Source organism: Equus quagga, chromosome 17 (assembly GCF_021613505.1).
Source record: "Equus quagga isolate Etosha38 chromosome 17, UCLA_HA_Equagga_1.0, whole genome shotgun sequence".
Taxonomy (NCBI): Eukaryota; Metazoa; Chordata; class Mammalia; order Perissodactyla; family Equidae; genus Equus; species Equus quagga.
Genome location: NC_060283.1, coordinates 18,570,843 through 18,595,369, shown reverse-complemented (window position 1 = coordinate 18,595,369; position 24,527 = coordinate 18,570,843). Strand labels below are relative to the sequence as shown.

Sequence of the window (24,527 nt, the reverse complement as noted above, 5' to 3'; positions counted from 1 at the left end):
ATCCTCATTTTATGCTAATTCATGATACTTAGATCCCATGGGTTTTCGCTACAGCTACTTGTTTTGTAAGACTCAAGATGAGTATTAGTGTATTTTGACTTTTGGAGGTTTTGAGGTACACTAAAATGACCATCTGATAATGATGTAGAGAGGTCTCCAGCATAATAAAAATGGTCTGGACATATTATACTTCAGTTTACTTCTACCATAAATCTCTCTAACTACTTGATATTACAATACACCAAGGAAGGGTAACAGATTTTTATAATTTGCAATAATTAGGTAAATGTAGTTGATCAAGTGCATTATTCTTCTGAAGAAAATATTTAAAATACGGGAAAAGAAATGTCTGACTCAGTGTAAGGAGGTCACTGGAGAAGTAAATTATTTAGAAATAGTTACAGCAAAAATAGTAAAAAGAAAATTGTACTCGACCATTTTGTTGGGTCATTAATTTTCTTTTGAATTCTATGTTCTCATAGTTAAACAAGTTAGAGAAGAAACTGTAGAAACGTATGATATATATTTTTTTACAAGACGAGCATTTTAACTAAACTCAGATTTATGTAAAAAGCCAGACTGGTCTTTCTCATGATGATAATAGACTCTGAGGATACTGAGTCTGATCACTTGAAATATAACAAGGCCAACTCTGTTTTTGTCCTTCCTCACTCAACTGCCTTCTTTTTTTATTCCATTTGCATAGACTTCATACTCACTGTAAAATTTTGACACTAGTAAATTCTAGCTTTTAAATAATGTAATGGTTGAAACTAAAAGCTTTCCACAACACTATTTATAGATAATCACAGTCTCTCAACATTTCCTCATGTTAACCTGCCTTCTCCAAAATTTGCTTCTCGTTTCTCTGAATCAGCTTTCCTATTTTGTCCACAGGAACCAAGAAAACCAGAGTGCTGAAGTCACTTTCATTCTCTTGGGCTTCTCAGAATATCCAGGACTCCAGGTGCCTCTGTTCCTGTTATTCTTAACCATCTACACAGTGACTGTGCTGGGGAACCTGGGCATGATTGTGATTATCAAGATCAATCCCAAACTCCACACCCCCATGTACTTTTTTCTCAGCTACTTATCCTTTGTTGATTTCTGGTATTCTACTGTAGTTACACCCAAACTACTAGAAAATTTGGTTGTGGAAGACAGAACCATCTCTTTCACAGGATGCATCATGCAATTCTTCTTTGCATGCATATTTGTGGTGACAGAAACATTCATGTTGGTGGTCATGGCGTATGACAGATTTGTGGCAGTTTGTAACCCTCTTCTCTACACAGTTGTAATGTCGCAGAAGCTTTGTTCCTTACTGGTGGCAGCACCATACTTTTGGGGTACAGTCTGTTCCCTGACCCTTACCTACTTTCTATTGGAATTATCCTTCATAGGAAAGAATATTATAAATAACTTTGTCTGTCAGCATGCCGCCATTATCTCTGTGTCTTGCTCTGACCCCTACGTAAGCCAGGAGACCATTTTAGTATCTGCAACATTCAATAAAATAAGCAGTCTATTGATCATTCTTACTTCCTATGTTTTTATCTTTATCACTGTCAGGAAAGTGCCTTCCACCGAGGGGCGCCACAAAGCCTTCTCCACATGTGCCTCCCACCTGACAGCCATTACCATTTTCCACGGGACCATCCTATTTCTCTACTGTGTTCCTAACTCCAAAAGTTCATGGCTCATGGTCAAGGTAGCCTCTGTCTTTTACACAGTGGTCATGCCCATACTGAACCCACTGATCTACAGCTTCAGGAACAAAGACGTGAAGGAGACCCTCAGGAAGTCAATCAGTACCAAATTATTATGTCATTAATGTAAGATGGTAAGATTTACGTTTTTGTTTTCAAGAGTATTGTGGAGAATTGTCCTAGTCTTTTAGCATTTTTAATACTTGGAATTCCTTATTTTACTAAAGCAGAGCAGTGTTTAATGTAAGTCCCCAGTTGACATACTATTTAACATATGTTAAATTTTAACTTTAGTAAATTAGCTATAAAATAATAAATAACACAGTAATTAAAGTTCAGACCACTTAAATGAAGTTTTGGCACACAGAATTTGTCATGTAAAGATATCTGAGTTAGCACACATTACCATATGACTGCCCAGTAAATCTTTCATTCTTTTTTAGTCATCAGAGAATAGGTTTATAGAGTTACCGTAAATATTTATAGCTTATTATCAGGGAGGATGCATCAAATGCAATACAGCAAACTAGGAGTTATTCAGCACTCAGACTCTAAATTTAAAAGAAATATTTATTTAATTCCACACAGGAAGCATTGGTACATTATAAGTGCAAAGAAGGCATACCTCTGCCCCAACAAAGCCCAGAATATTGTGTGGTTAAATTATGATTGTTAATATAAAATTAATTTTCTCTTTGTATACAAAATATAAAAAATAAAAATTAAAAAATCGTACTCTTCAGAAGTAGCTACGGTTCAATCTAAAATTGTCATTCATGCTGATCTTGAGTTGTGTGTAATATAACTGTTGATGCATAAGAACGAACATAAAATTCAGTGATATGAAACATTAGGCAATTTTGATTTCTTTATTGGGGGATTTATTGGAGAAGCTCTGCTATAATCAGCTAGAGAATCTTGTTTAACCTGATGTAGTCTTGCCTAACTAGCAAAGTCACCTCTAGTCTATAGATCTTCATGGTGATTGGATAGCTCTGCTCTGTGTACCATTGGGCTAGTTAGAGTATCTTCCTGTATTGTCCATGATTAAGTCATAAGACAAAATGTGCTATAACAAAACCTAGGGCAAGCTCCTATTTGTGTTATGTCTGTTAACATTCTATTAGCCAATGCAAATCATATAGCTGAGCACAAAGTCAATGGTTGAGAAAGTGTATCTGCCTTTTGCGGAACTGAAAAACTACGTGACAATGAGCATGGATACAGAATACAATGAAGATTTAGGCTCAATATTTCAATATATCTAAAGTTTATGGTCAATTTTACTTAATGGAAAATGTTCTTCTTGTATATTTCAGATAAAAATAACTGTTCAACTTCGGTGGCCCAGGTTCAGTTCTCAGCATGGAACCACACCACCTGTCTGTCAGTAGCCATGCTATGGTGGTGGCTAAGGTAGAAGAACCAAAAGGATATACAAGTAGAATATACAACTGTGTACTGGGGCTTTGTGGGGGGGAGGATGAAAAATGAGGAACATTAGCAACAGATGTTAGCTCAGAGTGAGTCATTCCCTGTAAAACAATAAAAAATTTAAAAGTAAAAATAACTGATCTAGTTTGACAGACTTTTGTGTAAATCAATGGGCCATTTGATTAGCTTTACTAAATGACTGTCATTGCTGGTTTTTGCTTGATGATCGTGGTTGAACTCTCACAAGATTGGCAAAGTTTGGGTAAATTTCCAAGTATCGTGGTTTCAGTCCAACAGCCGACTATGAATTATGTGATTGCCTTCACCGAAATCATGAGCTTTTTATCTCCAAATAAAGAATCCTAATTTCCATTATAATGAAGATTGCTATCAAACTTTGAAACTTAACCTATTTATTTGATTGTTTAGCAATATGTAACGATATGTTCAATAATTTGGGATATGTTTTATAGAGTTATGTGATTTATTTAACTTTTAATTCTCTGTCAACCAGATGCCATACACACTCAGCTTTCTAGTCAAAAAGTACTTTAATAGGCTGTGTGTATGTTAATAAAAATATTTTAATGACAAAAAAATGTGTGTAGAGGATGTGAACACAGTCTAGAGTGAACCATGTGTGACATCTGCCATAGCTCCTTGGATTTAAGATCCCAAGGAGAAAACAAAACAAAATGTAATGAAGAAAATCTCTGAATAGGTGTACACTCCGTTAGAATACACTTTTAGTTAATCTGGAAAATGCTTTTCAACAAATATTTATTGACACAAATATAATGTAGATATTCTCCAAGAATTTCAAAATTAGAATTTTAATATGAATGTACATATTTTAAATGATGAAATGAGTGTATGTTTGTTGATATAAGTGATTTCATTGAAAGTTCTACAAACTGCTACTGATGGGTTCTTTGCTTTTATGTATGAATTATACTCTTCTTTATATTTTTAGTAGTGGTTTGGATAGGTGCAGTTCCTTTGTTTCATTTCTCAGAAGCTGTGTCAAGACTTTTGGTGAAGGTATTCACAAAATTAAGGGAAGAATGTACAGAATTAATAGTCACTTACTAGAGAAAATGTTGCAAGTTGTATGTAGACCATATTATGTAAATATTAATTTCCATATAATGTTTAACAATACAACTTCAGGAAATGTGCAATGCTGGACAATTCTATTATGATATGAGTATTCCAGGGGTGGTAGGTGACATTTTTACTGTATGACTGATCCTCCTTACTATTCATCATCTTAGAAAAAGATTGACCCTGAGAGAGAAAAAGGAAATTGAGATGGGCAGTTAGGGAAAGGGATTGTAGCGCTCCTACATCAAGGCTCTTTCTTTCCTGAATATTTCTGCTTAGATACGTAGTTCATGCAAGCTCAAAGACTGTCTTGTTGATGTAAAAAGTTGCATTCTAAGCACAAGGATAAAATCCAGTAATTGTATGAACATAGTTCTGAGCTTGTGGATCTGAGAGAAGCAACATGTAGGAGTGATTTTCTAGCTATATTTGGTGTTTATTTCCCTACTGCTATCATCAAAATTTCAGGAAAGCCTTATAAAAAATTGAAGCCTTATCCCTAAAGTAGATGGCACTTTAGAGAAGACGCAATTCCAATCTGACATAGACTTACAGCAACAATAGAATAAGCAGGGAGCATTTCCCAGTTCATTTTACGATGCCTGCATCACTAGACAGCCAAGTTACAGAACAATATATCGTAAATATATGTGGACAAGTATTTAAAATAGTAAACCAATTCACTGATATATAAAATAGATAACAAATCATACTCAAGAGGGATTTAACCCAGGAATACAAGTTTGGTATATCCTTTCTAGTCCATCAAGGTGATTCATCACCTTAACAAATAAAGTAGAAGAACGTATAGTCACTTCAACAGATGTGAAGAACAGCTAATAATATTAAGCAACTAGTCATGATAAAAATTCTCAGAAAAACAGGAAGAGAAGAGAAAGACAGATAATGAACACAAAGAAACTCATTTCCTTCTTTCTGGATAATGAATTATCAACAGTATGGAAGGCTAAAGCCATAGAATGTTAGCTAGGAGGAGAACAAACTTTTTACCTTTGACAAATTTGAATCAACTACTGCAGAGACTGAGGCTGGGATAAAAAATAGGATAAAACTTCATTTCCTTTTCATAGGTGCATTCTTTTTTATTGAATTGAAATTCTCATAATATTAACCTTCTTAAATTAAAAAATTCAGTGACACTAAAACTTTCACCGTATTGTGCAATCACACATCTACCTAGTTCCAAAATATTTTCATCATTTCAAAAGAAAGTCACATCCATTAAGTAGTTTTTTTCCCCATTTCTGCCTCCTCCAAGATCCTAATGATGAGAAACCTGCTTTCTGTCTCTATGCATTTATCCATACTAGACATGTCGTAAAAAGGGAACCATGCAGTAGGAGACATTTGTGCCCGACTTCTTTCATTAAGCACGCTGTGTTCAAGGTTCATCCACATTATAAGATGTATCAGTGCTTCATTCCTTTTTATCCTTAAATAATATTGTGTACATATATATGTATATATGTATCTATATATATATGTGTGTGTGTGTATGTGTGTATAAATATATATATATATCTCTCCCACATTTAGTGTATCCATCATTTAGGAAATTTGGCTATTGTGAATAGTGCTGAAGAAGAACATTCATAGTGAGTATTTGCTTGAGTCCCCATTATCAATTCGGTTTTGTTTATACCTAGGGATAGAATTTCTGGGTACCTGGCATTAGCCAGACTGTGAGGTTTGAAGTCACAACACCTAATCCTGCACTTACTTCTGAAACAAATTGCAAGTATGAGAAATTCCCAAAACCCCACTTAGGTATGTTACTTTCCTAGAAATTTCAAATAACTCAGTAAAAACTATACTCACAGTTATGGTTTATCACAGGATAAGGATACAGATCAATAGCTCAAAAGTAGAGACATATTGGACAGTGTCTAGGAGGCATCCAAAAGAGAAACTTCCATTGTCTTCAGGACATGTTATGATCACAGAATTACCATTGTACAATACACATGAATTATTCCCAACCAGGGAAATTCACACAAGCCCCAGTGTTCCGTTTTTTACTAGGACTCTATTACACAGGCTTGATTGATTGATTGATTGATTGATTGATTGTCCAAATGGTTGATCTCAGCCTCCAGGCTAACTGATACTCCAAATCTAAAAGCCTGTACCCTAAATCACATGGTTAATCTTTCAGTCATGGGCAATCCCTGCCTTAAGATTGTCAAATATGGTCAGCCCCATCTTGATATGAGGTGTGGCTATCCACACTCCCTAAACAGACACTACTATCAGGTAAGATGTAGATTATATCCCAGAAACTGAGGGCAAAGGCCAACTTCTCTTTGTGCAAGGCAAAATTTTCTACTATGCATTGGGTCTGATAGTACTTCTGTTTATCTATATGAGGAAGCACCAAACTGATTTCTAGAGTGTCTGAGTCATTTTGGATTACCACTAATAATGTATGACATTTCCAGTTGCTTCAAAACTTTGCCAACACTTGCTATGATATATATACATGTTTTTAATTAGAGTGATCCCACTGGGTGTGAAGAGATATCTCATTATGGTATTTATTTGCATTTTCCTAAAATCTAAAGATGTTGAACATCTTTTCATGGGCTTTTAAGACATTTGTAAACCTTGATATATGTCTTGTTTCCCTTTTTATTTTGGGGTTGTAAGAGTCCTATATATATCCTGGATACTAGACCTGTATCAGATATATGATTTGTAAATCTTTTCTCCTATTCTTTAGACTTTTTATTTACCTCGTTGATAATGTTTTTTGACGCACAAACGTTTTACATTCTGTGAAATTCAATTTGTCTATTTTTTCTATTCTTCCTTATACTTTATATTTTGGTGAGGAAGATTGGCCCAGAGCTAACATCTTTGCCAATCTTCCTCTATTTTGCATGTGGGACACCAACACAGCATGGCTTGATAAGTGGTGTATAGGTCTGCACCCGGTATCTGAACCCATGGAACCCAGGCTGCCGAAGTGGAGAGTGTGAACTCAACCACTATGCCACTGGGCCGGCCCCCTGGTGCTTATAGTTTTGTTTTCATATCTAAGAAGCCATTGCCTAATCTCAGGCCAGGCCATGAAAATTTACCCCTGTTTTTCTTGTAAGAGTTTTATAGATTTTACTCTTATATTTAGGTATTTGTTCTGTCAATGTAACTTACCAATAGCCATTCTATTGATAGAAGAGATAAATTGAATATTTATTTGAGCCAAGCTGAGGATTATAACCCAGGAGGGCAGTCTCCACAAATCAGGAAATTATTCCAGAGAAGAATGGTTTTCAGTACAGTTTTATACCTTTTGAGAACAAAGAACATCCATTAAACATGCCCAGGATACATATTCATCAAAGTTTCAAAGAGGTATTCAGTTACAAATTAGCATGACAACATGACCCTGATGTCCAGGAAAGGGAACACATCCTCAGGAATACTGATACAGGCGTTACCCATATTAGTGTTGTAGGAAGAGAAATATGCATTTGTATCTTCAAAGAGTGCATTGTTTTGCTTTAATTATTAAAGCAGATGTACAACGTATGCTTAATAGGCCATGAGTAAGGCTTCTAGAGTTCATCCTGAATCAGTTTTAACCAGAATAGTTACCCCATATATCTCAATAGTTGAAAATTACTTGTCAGTTGAGTTTTGAGTTAATTGTTGTATATGGAATGATGCAGATTTCCAAGCTCATTGCACATCACAGGGGAGAAACCTCGACATAGAGAAACTCAAAAGGATACCTTAGAACTGTGGCTTAGGCAGCATCTTCAACAAAGAAGAGTAAATTTAGAGATAAATGACAGGACAAAGGAAAGCAGTTTTAGGCTTTGCAGGGTGGCAAAATGTGAGAAGGTAAATATATGGACGAAAACCAATGGAGTAAGGTTTGTTTGCAGATTTCTATGTTGCCATTGAGCTGGTAAGAGTATGTCTCCAGTAAAAGAAGAACTTATATCCTGCTTTTTGGCAGAAAGATAGAGAGTAGAGAGACCTTTTCCTGCATTTCCTGCTTCCTGCTGGGCTTCACCTCAAAATAATTTTTATGTTAAAGGCCATCTTTTAAGATAACAAATTCCAGTTTCCTTCTCTATGACCACACAGTGTCTTTTCATTTACTTAAACGTTCTTTCATTTTTGTGAGCAATATTTTGCAGTTTTCAGTGTACAAGTCTTTCACCTCCCTCTTAAATCTGTCTCTAGGTATTTCATTCTGTTAGATGCTACGTAAATGGAATAGTTTTCTTAATTTCCTTTAAAGCTTGCTCATCTCTGTCATAGAGAAGCACAAATGATTTTTGTTTATTTCATGCCATGCAACTTTGCTGAATTTGTTTATTAGTGCTAGTAGCTTTTTGTTGTTAATATTATTGTTAATTCTTTGGAAAATGTAGGTATAGATACAGATATATCCCATGAAAAGAGATAGTTTAACTTCTTTCCAACTTGGATGCCTTTTATTCCTTTTTTAAATCTAATTACACTTGCTAGAACTTCCAGTACAATATGGCCAGCAGTGATGAAATCTGAGTTCTTTTCCTCTTCTTCATCTTAATATAAAAGTTTCAATCTTTAACCATTGTTATGCTACCGGTGGATTTTTCATAAGTGCCTTTATTAGTTTCATAATGGCCTTTATTAGACTGAGAAATTTCCCTACTAGTCCTAGTTTTCTGAGTGTTTTTATCATGAAAGTGTGTTTGAATTTTTCAAATACTTTTTCTATGTCAATTGAGATGATCATGTGGTTTTATTCCTCCATTCTATTAATGTTGTATATTGCAATTATTTCTTGTCTTATGTTGAACCAGACATGTATTCCTGGAAAATTCTCACTAGGTCATGTTATATAATCCTTTTAATATGTTGTTGGCTTCAATTTGCTACTCTTTTGTTGAGGATTCTACCAAAGGTTAAGGAAGCGTTAACATCAATCCTTCTTAAACTCGTCCAAAAAGTAGAGGGAAATCTTCCAAATTTGTTTTATGAGCCCAGCATTACCTGAATACCAAAGCTAGACAAAAATACCACAAGAAAATTACAGGCCAATATCCTCGATGAGCATAGTTCCATATCACTTTTGTTTTTTTTGAGGAAGATTAGCCCCGAGCTAACATCCATGCCCATCTCCCTCTATTTTATATGTAGGATGCCTGCCACAGCATGGCGTGATAAGTGATGTCTATGTCCATGCCTAGGATCCGATCCAGCGAGTCCCAGACTGCTGAAGTGGAGTATGCCACTGCGCTGGCCCCAATATCACTTTTTATCTTTACTTCCTCAGGTGTACTGTTCCGAGACTGCTCTTTACTTTGATTTTCCTCTGTAGCGTGTGAGGTCAGCTTCATGAGATGGAGCTTTGCTAAAGATGTACTTACAGAGTTGTTCCATGATTGTCAGTTCTTCACTTACAAAAGAGCACCGTAACCTCAGAGGCACCATACTGATGGTGAGCCACAAGATGGAAGAAACATGAGCCCCTTTAATAATATAAGAAACAGAGCTGTAGATGTTCACGAATGGATTTGTGGCCTTGTTCTAGTAAGGAATAATCCACCACTACGTCGAGCCACTGGTAAACTTAATTTGTGTCTTTAAAGGCATAATGGATAGAGTTACTATAATTCATGAATATATTTTCCTTTCCATAGACTGGTATTTTTAGGAAACATATAATCCAAAATTGTTTTTGAGATGAAAAAGTAAATATGAACAACTGAGGCCTCTGTACTTAAAAGGTCAATGTAAATCGCTTTCTATTAATAACACCAAGGATTTAAATAAAAAATGGTTTACCATATATTACTAATTAACAATGGAAAAGTAAACAATGTGATATTGTTTAGGCAGCTCTATATTTAGAATCATAGGAACATAAATATACCTTCATGAGAAAATAGAAAAATAAATCAACATGAATTAATAATCACCCTAGAGCTATTGTCTTATAGATGCTTTTTTCTTTTGCATATTTCTTTATTTTTACATCCATGCAAAGTTAAGATATATTCACTGTTATTTATTTTTCATAAGATTAATTGAGGTTGATAATACAAATGCCCCAGGAGGGCTTTAGGAAAACAATTTAAAATGAAGACATCACATGGGACACTGTTACATCTAATTACTTGAATTGCAGTCTTCAAAGCAATACTTCCGTGATAATCTCTAGTCTCCGTGTCCCTAAGGTCTTGATTCATATATTCATAACACAATTTGGTGCTAGAATTTAGTTTTCAGATGTGATCTTATCTCTGGTATCTCTGAGTATTCCTAATAGGTTGGAAAAAAGTAACTTATGGGAAACATTTAATGAAATATTCTCTGGACCCCTACTACTGTTTTCAAATCTGTGTCTATTAATTAAATACCAAGCAGGAGAACTACTGGAGTTCATTAATTGTAGCAAATAATTCTTCAGTAAAAGACTCATTCAAGTGCTTTTGTATTTCAGTGAATTGATTCAGTCTTTTGTTTTCCTTTAAAAGGAATATATGGAGAACTAGTGATATTTGCAGTACACAAACACATGTGTAGAATAAAGTGCCCACAAATCCACTTAGTTTGACTAAGAGAGGGCTTACAGTATTATATTCTGATTCCTTTCTGTCAAATGATATTCATCCTAATTTTCTCATTGGGTGGTAACAATGTAGCCTGCAATGAAATAAATATTTTGGCAAATGTGGAATAATAAAAAACAGGCCTTGTCTTCACACTTCCTATGATCACTGAGGAAGAAAGTGACAATAACCATCATGTTTGTAAATGATACGATATACTATATGGTAATTGTGAGTTATAAATATTCAGTTTATATGTATAAAAAAGAGAAGGAACCATGAGCAATGCCAATAATAGTAGGTGGTAAAATAAAGCACTATAGGACTGAGAATAAAATGGGAAAATAAACTATAAGCAAGTGAGCACGTGTTATATAACAGAGCTTGATACATTCATCATGATTAAATAAGAATGCATTAAGAGGTAATGAGATTGAATTTATAGACACAAGAATTTTTGGAAAAGCCAGGCTGAACCATGTAAATTTCATGTATTAAGTAATATAAAGTATTTGGAATCTTAAAAGTCATTGGAATTTATGTTAATCATGGAAAATTGTCCCTTCAATGAGGCATAGAATATACTAAAATGAAGGAATCTGGCTGGAAAAAATTGCCATAATCTATCTTTGCAGTGTAAAGAACTTATGAACGATTTTTACAAAGGAAGGATCTGTCATGGGATTCGTTTTTGGAGGATGTCTTTCCCACAGGCATAAGAATGTGGGGATCAGAGAAAATTATATTGTGATGAAAAAACCTATAGGAGAATGGGGAAAATTTATTATACATCTTAGACGGAGTGTCCAAAGAAATCCTATGGTATTTCTGTTGTGTTAGTTCTGTAGGACGGAATTTCTACATTTTATTCCCAAATGTCCCCACCTGTTGACAGTTGCCCATGCTTTGGCCTGATTTTCATAACAAAATATAGTTTTTGATATCATACAAATTATGCATAAATGCAATAAATAAGAAAGCTGATATCTACTGTGCATCACATCATGTCTTATAGCTTATAAATTCAATATAAAAGTACCTACTTTCTTTCTACTGACTTAAATTTTATATTATTACTGTGCTCATTTTGCTGTTGAGGAACTACCTAGTGACACGAAGTAATATTCAAGAAATACCATCGTGCCTGTTTGACTAGTTCTCTCTCCTGACACTGGTCCTTGGAAAAGCTTTAAACTTATTTTTTTCCTTCAGCCTGAAATTTATATGCATTTCCCAGTACTTCATAGTTCTCTTTTGTCACTTACCCAACTTACAAAATTTGCCCCATTGGAAAATGAAGAGCTTTTAGTTCAGTATTGTTTCAACTAATATCACTGCAGACACAGTACATATTTCATTATGAACAACTCCTGATGAATAATGTAATATTCTATCCACAACATTTGAATATTTTCAAAATTATTTCAACATAATTGAAAAGATTAGAATACGTATACAGCACAGCACCAGAATGTGTTGAGACTATTATGCTACCAGGAGTCAGAAGGGCACTGAAAAAAACATAGAACAACCAAGAAGCTATTAAATTGATCATTTTGTAGGAATGTTATCATTTAAATACTTTCAATATATACAAGTTAATTATCCCACAGCTTAAGAGGTAAGACAGGGAAGAAACTGTAGAAACTCATGATATGTATTTCTTCCAATACAATTATTTTTACTAGCTCAGATTCAGGAGAGTTAGATCCACCCTTCTCATGACATTAGCTGCCCATGATGAAGCTGAGTTTCATTATTTGAAATATAGTGGGATCTAATCTGTTTTCCATTCTTCCTGTCTTAACTTTGCTTTTGATTATTCCACTCACACAAAAATTATTATTCACTGTATAATCATCACATAAGTGAAGAATAACTTGAAATAATGTAACAGTGGAGGTCTAGCATTTTCAGCAATACTCTTAATAGAGACCCATTGAGCCTCTCAACATTTATTCCAATTTTTTTACATATTTCAAGTTTTGGTTCTTAATTCTGTGGATAAACTTTCATGTTTTTTCCACAGGAACCAAGAAAACCAGAGTGGTGGAGTCAACTTCGTTCTTTTGGGCTTCTCAGGATATCCAGGACCCCAGATGCCCCTGTTCCTGGGATTCCTGATCATTTACACAGCCACTGTGTTGGGGAAACTGGGCATGATAGTGATTAGCAAGATCAATCCCAAACTCCACACCCCCATGTACTTCTTTCTCAGCTGCTTATCCTTTGTTGATTTCTGTTACTGTACAGTAGTTACTCACAAACTATTAGAAAATGTGGTTGTGGAAGACAGAACCATTTCCTTTACAGGATGCATCATGCAATTCTTCTTTGCATGCATATTTGTGGTGAAAGAAACATTCATATTGGAGGTGATGGCATATGATTGATTTGTGGCTTTTTGTAACCCTCTTCTCTACACAGTTGTAGCATCTCAGAAGCTTTATTCCTTGTCAGTGGCTGCATCATACTCTTGGGGTATAGTCTGTTCTTTAATACTCACATGCTTTTTGTTGACCTTATCCTTTTGTGGGAATAACTTCATAAGTAACTTTGGCTGTGAGCATAACGCCATTGTTACTGTTTCCTGCTTTGATCCATACATTAACCAGACAATCGTTTTAGTCTCTGCCACATTCAATGAAATAAGCAGCCTGATAATCATTATTACTCGCTATGTTTTCATTTTTATCACTGTCATGAAGATGTCTTCATGTAGGGGACACCACAAAGCCGTCTCCACATGTGCCTCCCACCTAACCACCATTACCATTTTCCATGGGAGCATCCTTTTTCTCTACTGTGTTCCTAACTCCAAAAGATCATGGCTCATGGTCACGGTTGCCTCCATCTTCTACACAGTAGTCATTCCCATGATGAACCCACTGATCTGCATCCTCTGGAATAAAGATGTGAAATATAAAGTCAACAAGTTAATCAATAATAAATTGTTCTGTGATGAAATGTAAACATTGAAGTATTCATTATTTCTTTTTGAGAGTACTGGTTAAGCGTTGTTTAATAGCAAAGCAGTACATGAATCTCTGGTAACCTTGTAATTGACAGTCCGATATCTATTCACTATAATAAGTAAAATAATTTTAACATTGCAAATAATGTTAGGGATAAAAGGTAAGACTACCTAAATTAAGTTTTTGATTCATAAATTGGAATATAAAAGTCTCTATGTTAACATACATGACTGTGTGATTGCTCCGGACAAATTTCAGTTCAATTTAAGTCATCTTGAATTTTTGAGATGATCTGAAGTGCTATAGTTTACAATGAGGAAGTTTACGTCTTAAAATAAAAGTAGTACATTAAGAGTTATTCAACATAAAACCCCTAAATATCTAAAAAATTATATATTTAGTTCCATAAGAACCATCTTAGCATTGGAAGATCACAGACAACCAAAAATAAATACAAAATATATCTTCCTTAAAAAGTTCAGGGGCCAGCCCCGTGGCTTAGTGGTTAAGTTCTGGATACTCCAGAATATGGTGTAGTTGAATTATAATCGGTAGAATGACAAAATATACAATATTTTCTTTCTATAAACTGGCACAAGATGGTACACATTTTGGATGTACGTGCCCATGACTCTGGTTTTTCCATGCATGTCAAAGTAGTTGTATATTATTTATTTATTTATTGGAAATTTTATTGATATGATTTTAGATTTATTTTTTGTAAGAAATAATACAGAGAGATCTCAATGTCTTTTACCCAGTTTCCACTGCGATAGTACAATGCAGCAACCACGATATTGATAATACAATACATAGATCTTATTCAAGCATCAGGGATTTATTGAAAAAAGGAAACAATCAGTCATGAACTCCAGTGAGATGCAACAGTAACAATCCTTTTCAATCAGTGATTTGACTGAGCTAGCTCAGCTGATACCAGCTGGGTCACCTGTCAAGACTGAGCTAACTAGATGAACTTCAATCTAAAGACCTGTTTGGATATCTTCTCTGTTGGACCATTTAGCCAATGGTCTACACTGAATGCTAAGTCACAGTAAAGTGTGCCCAACAACAAAAGCGTATTTCAAGCCCATATTAGGGTCTCACCTGCTAGTATTTTATGAATCAAAGCAAAATACGTGGTTAAGCCCAAAGTCAAAGTATGAGAAAATTATCTACCTCTTATAGGACTGCAAAATTACAAGTCAATGATCAGGGGTATAGGGAGAAATGTAAAGTTTGGTTGAAACTCTACCAAAGATTGATTAAAACATTTACCTCAAGAAACACATTATTTCTTGATAATGCCAGATAACTCTATGGCAGATAACAGATAACTCAAGTCTGGGACAGGTTTTACAAAATTTTCTAATAATTGATGGGTCATTGAGTTGCTCTAAGCAAATTACTGCTTGAGAATAAATATAAGAACTTTCCTTTTCTAAGTGTGTCTTACTAATCATGATTAAGGTTTACAAGCAGAGAATAGAACCATATGCATGTGTTGTGGTTCTAATTTAGTCTATTAAATGTTACTTATTTCTTCCCATGATTTAGAGTTTTATATCCATAAATTAAACACTCTTTACTAGAATGCTTTGCGTCAAATCCTGTGTCTTATGTAACTTACTTTTTAGGGGTATACAACAACATTCTCAATACTCAGTGTATCACGATAGTTACAAAAGGTTTACTTTAATTTTTTTTTTTTTGAGGAAGATTAGCCCTGAGCTAACACACACTGCCGATCCTCCTCTTTCTGCTGAGGAAGACTGGCCCTGAGCTAACATCCATGCACATCTTCATCTACTTTATATGTGGCATGGCTGCAACAGCATGGCTTGACAAGCAGTGCATAGGTCCGCACCCGGGATACAAACCAGTGAACCCAGGGCTGCCACAGCAGAATGTGTGAACTTAACCACTGCAGCACCAGGCCAGCCTCACATTAATTTTTAATTGTTTATCAACCAGGTGACATACTAACTGTTCCTATCAGGTACTATAAAAATCTTTGAGTGTTTGTAGCTCAATAAAGATTTTAAGAATACAAAAAGAATTTAGGAATTTTGAGCATGCATCATGGAGCATTTAGTATATTCATTAAGGTTTCTAGGCTAAAAAATAGAATATATTATTCTTAATTATTGATTTTGGAGTCATGTAACTTGTAATTTTCATACTCTAGCTTTCTGTCTTTTAGTGGAAGGTAAAACAAAAGCAAAAAAGACTGAATAGCTGCAAAATCCTTTTAGAACAGGATGTTGTTTATTTTGGTAAAGACTCTTGAAAAAGCAGTCAATTTACACTAATATAATACAAAATTTTTTTCAAAAATCTCAGGTTATACTTTCAGCCTGAAAGTAAATATTTTAACTATGGAGCTAAATGTATGTTAGATTATATGTTAGTTCACTAATGGTTGTATTAAGTGATGGTTACAGGTTAATTTTTTTCTACCAATTAATGTATATGCTACACTTCTTTTAAAATTTTAGATATTGTAGGTATAAATGTGACTGTTTTTCCTGGAAGGCCTGTGTTGGGAGAGGTCAATATTTAACACCACTTTCTTTCTTTCCTGATCTGTGTCTCAGAGGAGTTGGTGTAGGAATCACAGAGAGGGATTTAAAATATCAACACGATGATCCCTATGACTGAACTGAACAATACAGCTGGATCTATAGCCAAGAGGCAGGTAAATAGCATATCCTCTCTCAACTGCCAGCCGAAGGAATTGCATATTCAGGATATAACAAACAATAAATTATTGAATGTCAAAATATCTACAGTATAACGTTAGATGTGTTTCTATATAAATACTTGTGCCAACACTTAAGCAAAATAGATGAAAAAAGCATATCATATCAACAATAATTATGTCGAAGACGTTGGATGGTTGTGACTATATTTTTTCATGATTTTAAGAATTATAGTCTCTTTGCAGAGGTAGTTTTTTAAGACATAAAGATCTACATGTTAATCATTTCGATGAAATTATATTCTAAGTTGCAGAAGAGGAAATTTCCTCTAATTATTGTGTTTGTAGCTCACGACAACAAACTTTGTCAGAATTCTCCAAGGCCTGTGTCCCCATGGTCAAGTAGTTAGGCATAAAACAAACAATATGATCATGGAATATAATTTCCTGCTCTGTATACATCCCAAGGACATCTCTGTGCTTCCTCCACAATTTCTTGACAGTTGCAAAAATGAAATTTTGGTATCTTCATTAAGTTATTTTTAGCAAGAATCATCAGCTGTCTGCCTAAAAGATTTGAAAAAATTAAACAAAAATTTCAATTTTGAGACAGAATATGTATGCAGTTTATTAATACTAACAAGGAAGGCTTCAATGATAAATACATTAGGAATATCTGGCTTTTGATGACTTGATTCTACCTAGGATCATCCTTTCATTCTGAAGTGAAGGATATTGGAACCTAACGAATTTTTGAAAGGAAAAACCTACATGAGCTGACTAACAGCAATATCTACTTCATTCATGGTTATAATCAACAGGTTAAATTCTACTTTCATTATTCCCAGGACCATTGTCCTGACCTTGAAAATATTCTATGTTAAGCACATTAGGGGTCATAAGAGAAATGTTAAATGTAAGTCTTATTCTAAAGAAATTATATTCTTCAGGGGAAAAAGCTAACACACACACACGCACACAGACACATATCAATAAACATAGCAAAATATAAAGGGTGTTGTATAAATACTGTGAAGATATGAGTGAAAAGAAAACAGAGTGAGAGAAAAGACACTTAGATTAACGAGCAATGTTTTCTTAGAAGAGTTATCTAGTAACTGGTGAAATAATGACACCGTGTAAAAGAACAAAGGTAGAGGTGCAATTTTAGAGGCATAAACAGTGGAAGATTATAAAATATCAATGCCCTATTTTTGTACAATAAAGATTTAAAATATTCTTGTAAATGAAGTAGCATTGTAGTGAAAAAAAGGATGTGATTATATAGTTCCTGGAATATTATAGAAATCCAAGCTAATGAGTTTCAATTTGATGCATTTAGTATGAAATGCCTTCCCAAACCTTGACACTATTGCATTCTAGGCTAAATGAGAGTAAGCAAAAAGTAATCTTACAGATTGGACTGTAGTTTGGAAGCAGTTGGAAATCATATATTCAGGTGAGTGGAGAGTTGATAATAGTGGAAATGAAGGGGGAGGCATATTTTGACTATTTCTCTTTTTTCATTTTCCCCTTATTGCCTTGTCCACAATCATAGAGATGAGATGGCAAGAAAAGGGTCAGAAAGATCCAGATGTGGTTAGGAAAGTAAGGGGTATTGAAGATTCTATATAAGTGGATTAGAAATGGATACCATTGTGAATCCAAGACTGAGTGAAAAATCTGAACTTAAAAGGAGTCCAGGATATAAGACCCTTTTTTAAAATAGCTCCCAAAATTTGCCCTGCAAATATTTTCTAGACTTGGTACTGATGTTACATTCTTGGAGATCAGCAGCATTAGAGTCAAGATGGAAGGGAGCTCATAGTTGTGGAGGCTTTAGCTAAGCATAGGAATTACTCTCAGATATGTTAAAGTCAAATCTCACTCAAGATGTTCACACTAAATATTAAATGACCTAGGTTTTTAATCCACATTTCAAGGTGATAAAACTAAGATTCATAATATTAAAGAATTAGCTAAAGCTACATATGTAATAAATGACAAAGGGTGAATCCGAACTAGCGGGATCTGCTTCCTTAAGTCCACGTTCTTTATGAAATGGCATGATGCGATGGTGCCTTTTCTCCCTCCATTCAAATCTCATCTCTGAATGAGGAAAAAAAAATAAACAGTCGATGTTAGAGTTGTATAAAAAAAGTTTCTGATAAGAAAAAATAAATGGGATGTTTATTTTCTTTTTTCTGTACTGTGAACAAAGAAGTAGTTATTCATTCAACCTCAGTTATACTGTCAGGTACCAAGCTAATTTAATTAAACAGAATATCACAATGACATTGATAAAATTATCACCATAATGTTATCTTAACAATTACTGTCTTCTTCATGCATTTTAAGTACCTGTTTTATTTGTAAACTAATAAATATACAACAGGAGCCTGGCCCTCAAATGATTGTCAGATGGGGGAGGAAGTGTTACATTCGTTGTCATTGATCTTTAGCTCTTGTAGATTGTTAAGACTTCCTGTGATTATTTGACTTAAAGTTTGTATCGGGCACAATATGTTGAACAGAACACGTGTACTCTTCAAAAGTGAAGGTGAAAGAATGTTTGTCAAAAATTTAACAAATAGCCCAAATTGCAAGGGGAATGGATTGTGCACTGATAATTGGCAATATTGAAGGAAGCTGAAGAAACGACGAAGACATTTCAGGTAGACAGAGTGGCCTAAGTATAAACAAGAAGCAGTGTGGTCGACAGTAAAGCCAATCAGAATGGAAGATCACGCAAGCAGCAAGAGGAGAATAAAAGAACCAAACAATGCATGAGATTTAATAATAAATGCACAATCCTGAACTTTGTCTCAAAACTTCACGTGCATATGCATAGGATTTGTTACTTACTTGTAAATCATGGAAAAACGTTGGCAAGGGAGTAGATTGACCTAACACCATTCAAATACTTGACCTCAAGTGCTCAATTAGGCACTACTATTAGAAATGGAGTAAATAAGACCAGATTACCGAGTTTGCTGCCTCTTGGCCTGGCAGGAAATTCCTGAGCAGGTATGTTTAGTTCTAGTTTCAGTATCAGCTCACAGAGGTCAATGGTATACCCAGAGCATTGAGTAGATCCTCTGGAATATTTAGAAACCAGTGTGAGGAAAAAATGGAAAACACACACATACATGAAACTAACACTAAAAATATTTACCTAAAGAGAAAGAGCAAGAGAAGCATTTTAAATGCCTTCAAATATTTGAAGGTCTATAACGTAAAAGGGTGTTAGATTTAATTTCTGTGAACTACAGAGATAGATTTAGATCCAATTGGACCTTGAAAGTGCCAGAAAATATATTTGGAAGAATACTAGTTAACAGAAGTTTTCAAACATAGAATTGACTATGATAGTTACTGCTTTGGTAAGTTTCACTGAAAGAGTTTGAAGGGGGATCATTAGCTGTGAGGACAGGAGCCTTAAAGTAAGGAGGAGCAGTAGAATTATTGCTAATGAAGACTGAACACAGGGTATATGAGAATATTCAGGAATTATCTGCTTTTTAACTGTGTCAAGTCTTGTCTTAATCTTGGTTAGGAATCTTTCACAAAGATCTACTTAGTTTCTATTAGGTAGAGCATGATCTAACAATTCCAGCGGTTCTTTCCCAATCCAAGTTCTAGAAGCTTTACTCATATAACAGATTCATCTAGCTTTCTTTCTTTTCTATTTTCTAGTAGCAGATTGTATCTTTTTGTTGTTGTTGTACAAAGCTTTTATTTTTTTCCAATATCAATGAAAAGCTTCTGTTTTTTGCTAATAACTATCAGCATAGTATTAATAAACCAGAAGACAGCTGATGAAAAGTTGTCCTGAACATGAAGCAGATTCAACATAGGCCATGTTTTGTTGTTATTGCCTGAAAACATAACGACAACTAAAATTTGTAACATATTATATAAGTGGTTCTATAAAAAATTTTACGTAGTGATTCCCACAGTTCTAAGAAGTAGATTGTTCAGCTTTTATTCAACCCCATTTTATAGAAAACTTTAGTTAAGTTAATTATCTTAAAATTCTTAACCTGCATGGATGCAATCCACTGAAAGCAATCTAAGTTACTGAATTTAGAGAAGATGTTTTCATCAACACATGTGATTAAATACACTCAGTTCACAAAATGTCAACCCAGTCATCCATGTAATGGAAATGTGGTTGCTCAGCTGATGGGTTTAATAGCAGGTTGATGACAGACTGTTGCTTGTTGCAAACAAAGCCAAAAATGGTGCCAAATCACAGATGGGTTCAAGATAGCAGTGCCTTACTCATTACATCCCCACATTCATTTCTAGAGTCAGTTTTTCTCAGGTTCAATCATATGAAATTCCTGATATTCAAATGCCTGTTGGTTTACAAAAATAAAATACTTATTTTTTTGATTCTTACACATTTTTTTCATTCCTCATAGCCACCACACCTGAGTTCGCCACACCAGAAGAAGGGTTTTGGTTATTGTTGTAAGAGATATTTCTTTTTTTAGTACTATTTGTTTCTGTGTTTTATAATCACTGACAAGCATATTTTTTTCCTTTTTAATACAATATGCACTACAAATATACTTCATAACCAGCAAAAGAATGTCAATATGAATCTTTCAAGAACATCTCCAAAACATTTCCTCAGAAGATAGTTATAAATCATTGAGCATTTTGAGCCTTTATATGAACATATGGTCATGTGTAATTGAAAGAACATAGTTATCAGTGGAATTTTTCTCCAAATTACTTAAAGATCTTTTTAAGTAGATATTCTATGAACCCTTGATAATGGAACATGCCTGGAAAACACAAACATTCAAAATATTGATACAGAATTATGAATGTATGATTATACATTTTTCCCCAAAGAAATTTACTTTTTTTTGATGTGCTAAAAGTATGTAATTTCCCAAGACCACTTTTGCCATGATCACATGACTACTATTATCTACTCAATGTTTTTCTGATTTCGCTCTATGTCTGCTTTGTTCTCATATAATTATATATTATCGTAGGGTATTCAATGCTCTAAATATCACACACATTTATAGATCACTTATATAAAATAATACCATTGATATGTACTATTTTTTTCTTGTTTTCCAGATGAGGAAACTAAAGTACTGAAGGACAAAGGTAATTGTTCATAATCAAAAAGTCAGTAAGTTTTCAAGTGAGACTTCAAAGTGGAACAGAACACTCAAGAGTGCGCACTGACCACATTGTCTTCAATGGTTTACATTGAGCTGTCCTGAATTCCTCTTGCCTCACTTTCTCAAGTTCTGCTGCACAGTTTCTATTTTTCTTTCCTTTATTTCTCCTTCTTCTTTTTTTTAAATCAATAACCATGATACTGAGTGAGGGAAATCAGAGCTCCGTGACCATGTTCATCCTCCTGGGCTTCTCAGAATACTCACACCTTCAGGTACTCTTCTTCCTGGTTTTCTTGACGATCTACATGGTCACTCTGGTGGGGAAGTTGGGCATAATTGTGGTCATAAAGATCAATCCCAAACTCCACACATCCATGTACTTTTTTTCTCAACCATTTATCCTTTCTGGATATTTGCTATTCCAGTTTATTTACACCCAAACTGCTAGAAATCTTAGTCATGGAATACAGAACTATTTCCTTCAAAGGATGCATGGTACAATTTTTTTTGACTGTGCATTTGTGATTACAGAAATGTTCATGTTGGTATGGGCTATGACCGGTTGATGGCTGTTACTAATCCTATTCTCTACACAGTTGCTATGTCTCATGAACTCTGCACCCTCCTCATAGCTGGAACCTACATATGTGATGGAATATGTTCCTTGACAATATCATATTCTCTTTCGGAACTATCCTTCTGTGGTTCTAATACCATAAATCTCTTTGGCTGTGAGTATTCCGCCATCCTCTCTTTATCCTGCTCTGACCCCTATTTCAGTCGGTTGACATGTTTAGTCATTTCTATATTCAGTGAGGCTTGTAGCCTCCTGATTATCCTCTCCTCCTATCTTGTCATAGTTGTCACAATCATCCAGATGCCTTCTACTGATGGACTCCAAAAAGAGCTCTCTACCTGTGCTTCCCAGCTGACTGCCATCACCATTTTCCAAGGGATCAACATTCTTCCCATAATAAAATTTATATCCATTATGCATTGATAAAAAGACTGAGATTAATAAAGTACACTTTTTGATCATCCATTCTCAACAGTAAGCGTTTCCCATCTACCAATTTTTTTATATCAGTAAATGCCTTCCACAGCTACTCAGTTCTTAAACAAGCAAAGGAGAAGACATTATTTATTTTATTATTCTGTAGCCTCTCTCAAACGTCTGTCAGTCATGTTTTGTCTCCAAAATAGAACAATGATTTCATGTCTCTGCTTTCTGAGTCATCATTCTCATTAAGTGGGTTTTTAGCAGTTAGTACCAAATTAGTATACTTCCCATATTTTTTATCCTTACATAAGGCATGAATCTCAGATCATCCATAGTCACTTTTGAAAAATATAAAGTCAATGTATTTTACTCCCTAGCCTCACATTGTGCAATAGTTTTTATTACATTTATGATGATAATCTATCCCTGCAAAATGTAGCATCTGCTTAATACTCTGACTTCGTCATTTTAAATTTAAAACGTACTGAAACATATTTTTTAAACAAACACCAGTATAACTCTCAAGTAGATCCATACATAGAGCAGTTACTGGCCCTTTCTTCCTACTCTCAGCAAGACTCAAAAGGATGATTTTTATCAAAATGATGCAGTTACTTTTCTATATAGATTCGATATCTAACTATGCCTCTCAAAAAATATAAATTCATATTCCTTCTTTGCAACTTTATGGGAAGGAAATAATTTATTATGTATATCATATATCTGACTTTTATAAATGAATATTACATTTTACAAATCATTCATGTTGCAAATATTTATAGCTTATTCGATTTGCTTCTATTATATATTTTATATTCTAAATATTACAGGATTTTTCTTTATTCCAGTCTACTATGATGGATAGTTGGGATGTTTCAATTTGGGGGCAAGTATACCATTACACGTCACATAAGTACTCATTAGAATGAGTTTTATGCCTAGAAGTAGTATGCATTTATTTAGTTCTTAATATTTCAAAGTGATTTTATCAGTTTAGACTCTTAAAGCAATGTTTGAAAGTTCTAAAATTATAATTTACTTCCCTACCAGTGTTCAGTATTATTAGATATTATGATGATTTTTACCCATTTATTTGATTTAGAATATTTCATTTGTAGTTTTAATTAGAGTATTTATGATTATTGAGGTTAGGCACATTTTAATGTGTTTATGGATTTTTTTCTTTTTAAAGTGATTTCTTAGGACATTTACCAGTCTTCATTTAAATTAGTATGTCATTTTTCTTATTTATTCAAAAATTTATTTTACATTATGAATATAATCTCTTCTACTGTTACGTCTTGAAAGTATTTTTGCATTTTGACTTTACTTTTCACTCAATTTCCTCAAATAAAGAGTAAGTTTGAATTTTAACTTAGTCAAATGCATTACTTTTTTAATGTTTTTGTAATTGTTGAAGATTATATTTATCTACCCTTGAGGTCAATAAGACATTTACATATGTTATATTCAAGAATGTTTGTTGTTCTTCATATTTTGCTCTATGAGTCACCTAAAATTCATTTTTTTGTGGATTGTATGAGGTTTCAGTCTATGATAGATTGTTTTACTGGTTCAATATTATTTGTTCTATCCTCATCTTTGTCATGCTTCTCTGTAGGCAGAGAGAGAGCAATTCCCATGTGGCTTGTTTGAGACAATGGAAAGTGAGTGAATGTATCATAAGTTACATCATAGAAGAATCCTTAAATACCCCTACATGGTTTGAATCTTTCTTCCTTGAGCTTGTGCATTCAACTTGGAGAAGAGCATACTACAAATAGAGTGTTCCTTCAGCCTGGTCCTGGAATGAGAAAACAAGGGAACTGAGCCAAACTTAGCCAAACACATAGTGTAGTCAATCACCAACAATCATAGT

At 34.2% G+C, this 24,527-nt stretch overlaps 1 protein-coding gene and 2 pseudogenes across 1 annotated transcript; all 3 read left to right on the top strand.

The window, feature by feature from the left end:
• The first annotated feature begins 829 nt into the window (after positions 1 to 829).
• Positions 830 to 1,834, top strand: LOC124228533 (olfactory receptor 5D13-like). Its single transcript, XM_046643087.1, has one exon. It carries the CDS (start codon positions 830 to 832, stop codon positions 1,832 to 1,834), a length of 1,005 nt encoding a protein of 334 aa, XP_046499043.1.
• A 9,266-nt stretch (positions 1,835 to 11,100) lies between these two features.
• Positions 11,101 to 13,794, top strand: LOC124228532 (olfactory receptor 5D13-like; annotated as a pseudogene).
• A 2,647-nt stretch (positions 13,795 to 16,441) lies between these two features.
• Positions 16,442 to 24,304, top strand: LOC124228531 (olfactory receptor 5D13-like; annotated as a pseudogene).
• The last annotated feature ends 223 nt before the right edge of the window (positions 24,305 to 24,527 follow it).

What these genes read in the sequence shown, in the direction of transcription:
- LOC124228533 (XM_046643087.1), top strand. Translation starts at nt 830, where the DNA reads ATGTTAACCTGCCTTCTCCAAAATTTGCTTCTCGTTTCTCTGAATCAG.